General features: G+C 36.8%; 1 protein-coding gene across 14 annotated transcripts in view; it reads left to right on the forward strand.

The window, feature by feature from the left end:
• The window catches only part of nrxn1a (neurexin 1a), a 180,328-nt gene that overhangs the window by 90,931 nt on the left and 76,778 nt on the right, over positions 1-12,619 (forward strand). For all 14 annotated transcript variants that reach the window (XM_082151709.1, XM_082151718.1, XM_082151711.1 and 11 more), the window contains one exon: positions 10,295-10,498. In XM_082151709.1, the coding sequence (XP_082007835.1) occupies positions 10,295-10,498 (204 nt within the window). The remainder of the gene's footprint in view (positions 1-10,294; positions 10,499-12,619) is intronic.

The raw sequence follows: 12,619 nt of genomic DNA on the forward strand, positions 1-12,619 counted from the left end.
TGTTTATTTTTTAAAATATTTGCTTTAAAAGTGCACTATATTTCTATCAAATAAATGCCATTTGGTTTTATATTTTGTTTTTAAAAATAAGACATTCATACGTTTTAAAGTGTGGCTTAAATTTCCAAATAACAACACTTTTTAGGGACAAACATCACATATGTTCTCATTAGCTGCGATTTTGTTGCTTAGTGCGTTGTTTCGTTTTCAGCAAGGACCGAATAGGACAAGGTGTTACGAAGCATCCCTGCTTCTATGAAAGATCTGTACACTCATTCTTTCTCCCGTGATGTGTAAAGACGTGGTACTGATTCAGAGATATTCTGTCCATTATGTTGCGTAGGAGAGGGCGACATTGACCGCTTTGTTGCCTCGGCCTTAGCATAGAAAAATATCTCTCTTTGTCAGCTCATCCTTGACAGTGCAGCTGAGCTGACGTTACTGTTACCGTGGTAATTGTGTTTCTCTTCAGTCCATGTCATCTTCAGAGAGAGCCACTCAAGCATGGATTATGTTTTTGCCTTTTGTCTCCATCCCTAGCAGAATTTTAATTCTGTTGTTTTTCCAGATGAACAAAGCGACCAGCGTTCACCCCCTGCCTGTTAAAAAGGGAGTCAGCGAGAGCTTTAAGTCCACATCCAGTTATGCATTTCCACCCCTCATAGATGCCTCCTCATATTCGGGCAGGCCTCCGTGAAGTGCTTTAAGCTAAAGTGGCTAATTCTTTAATGGAAGAGCTTCTCTCTTAAGCTTGTTGCTGTTGTCTGGACGCTGATATCTCCCTGCAGCAAAGTCGCTACTGTGGGAAAATAACAATCAATTATATGCGCATTGTTGAAGCTCTGCGCAGGAATTATGGAAGTGATTCGGTCAATTAACCCATCAAAGACGGGTTGCTTTGTCATCACCCAAGCAAATTTCGCCACAAACAGCCGTCAGAAAGAGAATGGTGCAGTCTGGTGCAGTTTTATAGGGTGTTGCCAGCTTCCTCCAGATGCACATTTATAAGATTCCAGTCACAGAAAACAGCTTTTTGTGCAGTGCTAAAATGGAGGAAAGATGAGAGAGACAGAGAGAGAGAGAGAGAGAGAAAGAAAGACAGAAAGACAGTGTTAATCTTGTCAGCAAAATTTATAATGGAAATGACAAAGATGCTTACTGACAATAATTAAGCTATTTTAATTGAAACATGCTTAAAATATGATGAGGCAAAGATAACCTAATAAAGTAAAATGGTTTTAGAAGAAAATAAGACAGTGCAGAAAGAATTGATTGAAATGATCTAATTACAGCATGTTGGGATTGATCTGCTTCAACTGAAAGAGCTCAACACCGGTGTAAAAATATGTCCAGTGTATACACAAGATACTATAACAACTGCACAGGTAGTGAAGTGAATGCAGATGATCTTCAGTGCTGGTCAGAATGTGTTACTCGTCTTTGCCATAACAACATGCTACGCTAAAGCAATATCCTGAACAATTTTTAAAATGTGGAAAATGACTTAAAGTCTCTAAAGCATGAAGAGTTCACTGTTCAGCTTATGAAAGGTAGCTAATTCTTTAGAATACTCTAGAATACTCATTCTAATGCTTTTTTCCCAGTTTCCGCTTATTTTTTATATGATTTGATAAATGTTTATACTTTTTTCAAAATGTACAAAATTTTGTTAGTGTGGTCTGCTAAAACTAATTACATTTAAAAAAAAAATTTATATATATAATTGTTTAATTTCAAATGATTCTAAGATAATTTTATGATATACTGTATATTTCAGTCAGAGTAAAATAGAATAATTAAAGGAATAAAAGTAAAAATTTAAATTGAAAGGAATTTTTGTTTATCTTGTGGTCTACTAAAATAAATCAATGTTATTTTTACATTTTATTTTATTAGATAAGTAGATTTAATTAAAAATTATTATATGATAATTCTACTATTTACTGCATGTTTTAGAGTCAAATGGACACATTTTTTTTTAATGAAGTCTACTAAAATGAATTGATTTTTAAAATGATTTTTATATCAAGTCACCTTTATTTAAATAGTGCTTTATACAATACAGGGTTTTTTTCAAACCAGCTTTACAGTGATATTCAATAATGATTCAATGATGCAAACAGAATTAAATTCTGTTGTAAAGCAGCTCTAAAAAGACAATACTAAAGTTATTCAGGTGAAATCAGTTCAATGTTGATTAATTTCGGTTCAATATCTGTGTTCGTCAATAGTGGAATTAGTTCAGCTGATCTGTAAAGCTGCTCTGAAGAAAACAGTGATGTCATCATGCAAAACCGTTCAATTATACTTAATTATATTTAATTTCAAATTATTATATTATAATTCGGTTAGTTCAGTCAATGTAAAACTAACAAAATTAATGAATATGAAATGACAAAAACTGTGTACACTTATAGGCAGATGGAGACTGGGTGAGTTAGGGTGAGCAACAACAACAACAAAATAATGCAAAAAAAAATAATTTCCCGTAGAGTGTGGTTATGTTCACAGTTGGCCCTGCCCAGCTGTGTGAGGTGAAATAAACTCAGTGCATAAATCCATAACCATCCAGCTGCTCTCAGTACTTGACTTGAACAAAGCATCAAAGAAAAACAAACGCCCCAGAATAACATCTGCCCTAATTTCCTTTTCTATCACTTTCTATCACTCCAAGGGCCCTAATGGGCACTTACAGTGACTAAACTTAGCGCGTAACCTCTGCTCATCCCTCAGTACCCGATAGTTCCGCAAACAGAGTTTTTACCCTACAGCACTCGTTTTGTTTAGAGAGGTGATAGGATGTGCTACAAGCGGGATCAAACAGCCGAGCATTTATAGACTTCACTTTTATTTCCCTCAGCCACACCTGCTTGATTGCACGGTTGGCAGGTCGTTCATGTTGATTCCCAAGTCGGTATTTGTTTCATTGCCCCGGCCGCTGCGCGCTCTTAGACTTCATGAGGTGTCGTGTTGCGTGCAGAAAAATTGTAACATGCATTTACGGTGAAGGTTCTATCGGCATGCAGGAACTCACCACAAGCAAACCTGAATAATGTATGATGCCTCTGAGCCAACTCATCCTGTTTATCATGATTGTTGAACATACATTTCCCTAATCCCTGTGGCAACTATAGCTCCTGTGCACTGCAGTATTCTGGTGGGGAGGGCCTGCGGCGGCACCATGTGATTGCTGACTCTCCGGATGTCATCTAGCGAGCTAAACTCAAAGAACGGCGCAATTCAGGGAGTGTGTTAGCCTGGATGCCGGTCGAACTTAGCCCCGCCCACAACATTTGAGGTCGGGAAGTTCGGTCTGGACATGATCCGTTGGGGAGCAACTATGCTCGAACCAGAGCTGTTCGGACCAATCAAATTGTCAGGGCGGGCTTTATGCGATGATGGACAGATGATCAACAGTAACGTAATCATCCACGTCGCCAAAGAGCGCTTGGGTTGAATTCGTTTACAACAAAGATGACTGCCGCTGGAGAATTGAGATGTGTAGATTCCGCCATCGCGTCTGTTATAGAAGATATCGACAGCACATTCATTTTAAAAGAGGAACAGAGAACCGCGATCAAGGCATTTGTCGATCGGAAAGATGAAGGAAGAACATACGTCACTTACTCCGTTGCTCTGATTGGTTGTAGGTCTATCCAATTGGGTGCAGAGGCATTTTTTTTCCTGGTTCAGTTGAAACACACCCCATAAATACAGTGGAGCAGTACCAGACTCATATCCTAACTAGAATCTGAGTATGACGACATCAGGCTAGGAGTGTGTGTTCAGATTATGGAAGATTAGGCCTTTTGCATGATCAAATGCACTTTGACATTCCAGGCACATGCTGGTGGTGATGCAAGTTCGAGTCTGGCTTGTGTCATTTCCCAATCCTGTTCTCCCTTGACTGCACCATTTTCAGTTCTTTTTCTGCTATCACTATGAATAAAATGACAAAAAGGCTAAAAATGAATTAGTGAAAGGGCTGTAAGTTGACAAACTATTGTAGAGCGTGCATCAAATAAAATAAAATAAAAAAAGCTAAATAGCGCTTATTGCATCTCCAATTAAATTGCTAGAAATTAGCCTTAGCAAGTCACAATTTTATTCTAAAAATAAAATGTTCACAGTAATATATTTGTTTACATTTTTCTTTTTCTTCTGTAAATATCGCTGTATGTGACCAGGTTATTGTAACTAAAACTATCAAAACCATAAAAAAAAACATTGGTAACACTTTAAAGTAAATTTCACCATATAAAAAAAGTACAATCAACTTGGATGTTTAAGTCATTTCAACTTAAATTACAATAAACTGACTTTAAAAAATGAGTTGAATCTTGTATAACTTATAAGAAAGTTGAAAATTGCTTAACTTATTGTGGTAAACAACATGTTATAATTTATAGATCATATCATATCTTTTTTTTTTTTTTTTTTTTTGCTGCAACTACTTGTCAACTACCAGTCATTAGAGTATTAGTAGTTAGTACATAGTTGCAAAGTTACATAAGTTAGTAGAATGACTGAAGTGGACTATCGGGAAAAAAAAAGTGTAACCAAAACATTTTAAAACACAAACATTGTCTGCAAAAAAAAAAAAAAAGAGTAAATATGCAAATAAAATTCAATTTAAAATATTAACAAAACTATACTAGTATATCAATGATACTAAACACTAGTACACACTAGTATGTGATTAATTAGGATTAGGCCGGTTAATTGATTGGCACATCATGTAATTTATTCAATTAAATTGTTAATGAATTGACAGCCCTGTTTTATTTATTTATTTTTATTTTTTTTATTTATTAATGTTTGTCTGACAGAGTAAAGTGCTTCAAGTGAGATTATGTGGTAGCCTGATGGAACGGGAAAGACAGAGACGGATGAGTTATTTATTCCTGTATAACAGTGTCTCCATTTGCATGTGTTGGGCTGATCCTGCATATCAGAGGATTTGGACAGCACCGAGCACTAAATGAAAGTAGCAACAGATGGAGGGGCAGATGGAGAGAGTGACCAGCCATGTACACTCCTTTCTACCTGCGGCCCTCCAGTTCCGTCTCTCTCATTACAGACCAGGAGAGCGGCAGTTTGAGGAGCTTTCGTGACTGGTCAATGCTTGTTGGGACAAGATTGCCCTTAATTGAGAGATCTGTGTCACTCGAAAAGATAAACTGAAGCCGTTCTAAAGCTATGGGCAGTATAATACTAAGATTTTCCCTTTTTCCCCTTTTTGTTATATGAGGGTTACATTAAATCCATTCCTATATCAGTTATGTTTTGCTACTTTTCAAATGCCTTATGTATAGATTTTGTCATTTTAAATTGACTTCCAAACATAAATATGAAAAACTGTTATGATCTAAACAAGGAGTGAAATAATTATTAACAATTATAATGTTTATTGTGTGTAAATTTATATTAATATTTTTACTCAAATTGTGTATGTCCTGTTGTGACTGACATTATATTTATATATATATATATATATATATATATATATATATATATATATATATATAGATAGATAGACATTATTTATATATAGAATTTTTTTTCCTTCTTTTTTTTCCTCAAAACTTTGTGTTCTTGGTTATCAAATTGGTCATAACGTCAGATATGAAATATGACACATAAAGCAATCTAGGTAAATATCTATTGTGGAGAGAACATTTTTATTGTGCTGATATAGTAATTATAGGATTTATAACATTTTATGAGTAAAATTTACTTTTTGGACCTTTTATTCCAAATAATTCCAAATAATTATTCAATTTTATTCCAAAAATGTGAAAAATGTCATGTCCATGACCATAATTTATATCATAATGCTATTACACACAATAAGTCATTTTTTATGTGGTGGAAGTTGGAAGTGACATTATGATGGAAATACTCATGATGTTTCAGAAAATTGCACACTTTTCATTTCATGCACGAGTAAACACTGTTGGGTATTGTTATTAGATATATTAAACTAGTCAAAGTATGTTTTAAGAGAGTTATTTTAAGCCCACCGGGTCCAAAAGTGCCTACAGTTGAAGAAGCACCCCTTTCTAGTGTCGAAATATGTGGACAGCTGAGCTCTGTCGATCACACCTTCAATTCTGTCATTTCCCGTCCTCCCTCTGTTCCATCTCCATGCTGTTTTCCTAGCATGTTTCTTCATTTGAAACCTCTGCAGACTTCTGCGAGGCACAGAGAGCGTTGCTTCCATCTTGTCCAGATTGGATGTGATGTGTGGGCTGTCGAGCGGTACGGATGCCATACTGCTGCGCTCTCCCGCTGTGTGACTGTTTGAGGAGGCAATGAGGGTCTTTCTGAACCACTGGCCATACCTCTCTTTTCATTATCCTCTCCCCTGGCGTGAGACTACTGCACTGGAGACGAGACGGGGGCTCGTTTGTCAAGCTGTCATTGTTTTGAGGCTGCCTCCTCTCTGGAGCGGGTCTCGGTGGGGAGGGCTAAAGATTGGGGTTTAGGGTTAAAGTGGGACAGTGGGAGCTCCTGCTCAGAGCAGGTGGTCACCTGCTTTGTGGTTGTTAAAGTCTACATTATACTGTATTTGTAACCCTTCTCTTTCATAGATTGAACTTCTGTAATATAGGGTGGGACTTAATTTTGGAAACCGATTGGATAATGAAAAGTTGAGGTTAAATACTTGAATGGAGCCAAGATGAATGAAGTTTGATTGTGAAACATGGAGGTTCAGGTCAGCGTCACCTTCTAGAGTGTCTCAACGGATACCAATAATACAGCTTTTACTATACTATTAACAGCTTTAACTATTATTTCGTTGCAAATAGAGCAAACAATGTTGCCAATACTTTGTTTAAACTGTAAGCTACTTCACTAAATATTACTTATTCGTTTGTTGAACTGTTATATCAAATCCATGTCACATTTTGCAATCGTGTGGATATTCGGGAAAAATTGCATTCTTGCTCGTTTAATATATTATCAACATTTAAAAACAAGAACTCGCACAGGATATGTTTCTGCATCAAAGAGAGTTTGAGTCTTAAATCAATCTCAGTGAACAGTCTGTGTCTATATTTGTTCTTCATGCAAGTGCTTAAACTTCGCTTTTAAAGGTACATTACACGACAGTAATGAGCGCAATTTGCTAAGACAGCATATTCTGCAGACAACCACGCTGCTTGTGTGGATGCAGTCAGTTTTGACCACAAAAGATGAGGTAATTTGATTGGATGTCATTTATTTGACTATTTACGGCACTACCTTTTCCTGTTTTTAAACTAAAGACGGCATTTTGCCTGTTAGAAATACATGCTCGATTTTAATGTTATTTTAAGATGGGATAGAATGAAATTAACAGCAAAAATCAGCATTTTGTTTGCGTACCCCCTCTGTCACCTACGTACCCCAGTTTGGGAACCACTGCGTTACTATGATCAAAGAAGAGAATTTGTATGTTCCCACTGTACATTTGACTTCCTAGCATTTAAAACGGTTTATATTATAATTTTTATACAGTTATTTATATAGTTTTTCTGCCTTAAAACTGCTGACAAGCTGTTTTGTTATACTGTAATTCTTTTGTGCATAATCTATATCAGATATTTTTATAATATTTGTTGTCACATCCTGCAGTTTGTACATTGTTTGGAGGACAACACTGGGAAGATATTATATACAGAAAATACTGTTCAAATTGACCCTGAACATTTGACCAGTACTGCACATTGGATAGATACTGTAAACGCTCACATGCACCATTACTGAGCTTCATAATGTATTGATCTCTGCTGTGGCACTAAAAGATAGCATTACACATTCCTACAGGCCTCATAAATTGAGTTTAGTTACAATGACAAGCTGTTGTATGCTGGGGCTTGTTAGGTAAATCAATGTTTTGCAAGAGTTGAGACAATACTCATGCAACATGACTACGGTACCTTTTTACATTCTCACGCGCTCTCTTTTCCTTGGGGGTTGAATGTACATCACATCACTGTGCTGATTAGTATGCATGCTGCCGTACTTGTGTTCCTGTCTTCGTCTTGTTTTCCGCTAGCTCGCTCTGTTGTGTTCTCGGGCTCGGCAATGGTGTAACAGAAACAGAGGATGCTGAGACAAGACAGGCATCAACATTGCAGGAAGAGTGTGTGTCTGTGGGTGTGTGAGGAAAAGGGCAGCCTAATTGGTGATAGCCTGCAGCCTCATCATCTCCAGAGCTCCCTCACAAGCGAGTGATGTCTCTGTACTGGTTCCATGCCAGATGTTGTCCTCTGGCTGAGAGGCCGGTCTTTGCACAGAGGCAGATGTGCCGGCCTCCATTATCGCGCTAAATTATCTAGGCATATACACAGTACTGAGTTCCTCATCAGTCCTATTTTGCCTTTTTTTTTTCTGCTACCTTTCTTTCTATTTTTCAAGGGAAAGTCTCATACTCAGCACTTCTGTGGTTTTAAGTGTCCTGTACCCATTTTCACTGAAATGGAGGCTAGTGTTCTTAAAACTTCTCAAAGTTACTTCACAAAGACTAAGTCACTGCGTTTTTTACACAATACTTAGCAATTACCAGTTGACACAATTTGTAAATAGCCTGTCATTTCAGACATTTATAATGTTACAAAAGATTTCTATTTCAAATATAAGCTTGTCTTTTGGGGAAAAAATATTGTGGTTTCCACAAAAATATTAAGCATCACAACAGATTTCAACATTAATAATAAATAGACATGTTTCTTGAGCATCAAGGATCGTGTGACACTGAAGACTGGAATAATGATTGCTGAAAATTCAACTTTGCCATCACAGGAATGAATTACATTTTAATATATTAAAGGGATAGTTCACCCAAAAATGAAAATTCTGTCATCAGTTACTCGCCCTCAAGTTGTAACACTGTGGTGTTACTCAGGAACAGGCTGAAGACTGAAGATGAAATCCAAACAACACTTTAATAGTAACACTCAAGAATCAGGTAACAGGCAGGGAAACACACTCAAGTCCATGAATAAAAATAAACTGAACGTGACACAAGTTAGTACCTCAAGTTGCTTCTGTCAACTGTTTCGTTAACCATATTCTTTAAAATATCTTGTGTTTAGCACAAAAGAAAAATTCATACATGTTTGGAACAACTTCAGGGTGAGTAAATGATAAAAAAAAAAAATAGAAAACACATTTTAAATTGTAATAATATTTCACAATATTGCTGTTTTACTGTATTTGTGATCAAATAAATGCAGCCTTAGTGAGCATAAGAGACTTCTTTCAAAAACATAAAACTATCTTACCGACCACAAACTATAATATTATATAATAATTCCAAATCCATTTCATTGTCTTTATGCCATCACAAGCTGATTCTAATGCAAGCATGAGATATTGTTTATCAAACAAAATTCATTGCAATCAATTCACAGATATTATATTTGTAAATATCAGGAGCAACTGTTATAATGTGACTGTTTATTAAACATTTTATTGGACTGTCATGTCTTAACTGTCCTAATTTTTTATTTATTTTTTATCAAAGATCGATTTTAAAAATCTAAATATTTTGGTGGTCTTAAATTCTTATGCTTTTTACTTTTGTTCCTTTTATTATATTTTTTTCCCTGGTTTCTACCACAAAAATTTAAGCTGACATGGTGTAAAAACAAACAAACCAACAAAATAATGGTGTGTATGGGAGGAGTTTTGTGAATCTATTTTTGTTTCCAATTGATACCAGCCCAGAACCAGGTGTTATGCAGGAAACGTGCGGAGTGGTTGCAGATCTCTTTCGGTTGGCATGCGTGTCTCCTCTTCTCTTTCTGGACTGTATATCTCTGATTGAGCAGCTGGTGAGATTATGCTCTGAGACACTCTGAGACCTCGACTATCTCCCATTGCAAAATTAGTTGTCTAGAGATTCGGCTCACTAAATTGAATTGCTCTATAAAATAATTGAGATACTTATAACCAGATTAAACCAATTGACGGCGGTAAACGGCGCTTCAAAAGCCCCTCAGCAGGAATACATTATGTGGTCTCTTCATAAACACAGCATTGCGATATAACAAAGAAATAAAATGTGGTGTATAATGAGTCTTTTTTATGGCATTTATCTTCTGGTTAGACTGAGCAGTTGTGGGCTACTGCTATGAAATGCTGTAGAGAATTTCAGTGTCTGGCAGTAAAACATTTTAGTAAGCAGTCATTCATCTGTCGCCATCAACACTGGGGTTTATGATCAGCCACGAGCTGCTGTCACTGCCCAGCACTCTCCTTTTTTTAGTGTTTTCTAAATTCTCTCTTCTCTTCTCTCTCTCAGATGCCACCATCCTCAGTTATGATGGCAGTAAGTTTATGAAGATCCAGTTGCCAGTAGTGATGCACACTGAGGCAGAAGACGTGTCGCTGCGCTTCCGTTCCCAGCGTGCCTATGGTGTTCTCATGGCAACCACCTCCCGAAACTCAGCTGACACTCTGAGGCTGGAGCTGGACGGAGGACGTGTCCGACTCACGGTCAATCTAGGTACATCAGCCAGTTGGAGTGCTCTCCTTAATGGCTAATTACACACATACACAACATAGCATGGACTAATTTGTTTTCAATTGTTTTCAATTTGTTCTTGATCTATCTATTGTCTGTTAATAAGTTAGAGTTTTACTATTCAGATACATTTTTGCCAATATCTCCCTTTTAATATTCAGGTAACACCCACACAATAACTTGGCTATGGGGACTTATCATTTACTGTACTTCTAATTATATGCACACAATAGACATATTATATTATATATTATATTATATTTAGTGCCGGACAACGATTAATTGTGATTAATCACCTCCAAAATAAAAGTTTGTTTACATAATATATGTGTGTGTACTGTGTATAATTATTTTGTATATAGAAATGCATGCACACATATGCATGTATATATTTAAGAAAAATGTGTTATTAATATATAAAATATTTATATTTATATATAATATAAATTATGTATAAATATATACAGTATGTACATGCAAATATTTCCTACATTTATACATGCATGTGTGTGTATTTATATATACAAAATAATTATACACAGTACACACACACATATTATGTAAACACAAACTTTTATTTTGGATGCGATTAATCACGATTAATTGTTACCCAGCACTAATTATATTATATTATATTATATTATATTATATTATATTATATTATATTATATTATATTATATTATATTATATTATATTATATATGTTTTTGTTCCCAGAGTATAGATAAGTGTACAGTAGACACACTTTCTCTCTCACAGACATTAAACACTTTAAACACTGTGTTGAAGAGAAGGATGTAGAACCTTCAACGGCCAGAGTCTGCGGCCAAGCGCTCACTCCCAGATGAGCACGCTGTAGACTTTCCCTACCAGAGAGTGCACAGTCCTTGCCACAGTACCGATACACAATGGTCCTTCATCTACATACTATAGACTCCCCACTAGAGCGTTACACGTGTCAGGAGTACTGACAAGCCATTGTTCCGCCCAGTACGTTTCATTTACATTTCCCCAGAAGCCACTACACTTTCCTCCCTCGGTTGCACAGCTTAATATTATACAGTCTTGCTCCACTAATAAAGTACCACCTCTGCTGTTCGCAAGTTCAAGCTAGTTCACAGTAAGTAAATTTGAACATCTGTCATGTAAAGCTAAAAAAGTTCCTCTGCTGAACTCTCACTAAGATGAATGCCATCCATTCCCATCTGGCAGTGTGACATACACTGTGCCATTTAACATGTCCGCTTACATATAGCATGTCTAAAACCTCCCAGTCCCAGCAGGCTTAAACTTGCACACCTCGGCATGCACAAACAGACATGCACCCACACAAACACCAATCATTTCTTCTGGCCCGGAGGGTACTGCACTCGCTGTTAGGGTGGACACACGTTGCTCTCTGGCTGTTAGCGGCCACGATTTTCACTGTGGTTGACGACACGCGACGAGCTGCAGCCTCATGGGAAAAAGATAGAGCTGGATTTGTGTAATGTTCTGAATTCCTCTCGGCCCTCCACTCCATCATAGCACACACTGAAGCATGGACAGCTCGGGCTGAGCACGAGAAATATCGATTCTCCATTCCAGAAATACGCTTTGCAAAAGATAGTAATGGGAAAAGGGGCCTCCTCACAGGATTCAAGCAAGGGTTTATATTATACAGTACCAACCAGAACAAAAGCTGTTGTGTTGTGCTGTTCAGTAAGGAGTCTCAGCGGTACTGTACTTTTTAGCGTTTAAAGACAGCTCACCTTGAGTTTTTTTTTTTTTTTAAACCCAAGATTTAGGTTTTAGTGTTAAGGCAGATTCACATGGGAACATGGGGTTTGGAAAAGTAGCTGTAGGCTGAACATCCTGAATGTTAATAAGTGATATCAGGACTCAACAATAAGGACTTTAAGGGCCCTATTTTAACGATTTAAGCGCATGGTCTAAAGCGCACGGCGCACGTTCACTTAGGGCGTGTCCGAATCCACTTTTGCTAGTTTAACGACGGGAAAAATGGTCTAAAAGGGTTTTCCCTATTCTCATAATGAGTAATGGATGTGTTTTGGAATTTACGTGCATTAAACCAATCAGAGTCTCATCTCCCATTCCCTTTAA

This window comes from Leuciscus leuciscus (genome assembly GCF_965113295.1).
Source record: "Leuciscus leuciscus genome assembly, chromosome: 21".
Classification (NCBI taxonomy): Eukaryota; Metazoa; Chordata; class Actinopteri; order Cypriniformes; family Leuciscidae; genus Leuciscus; species Leuciscus leuciscus.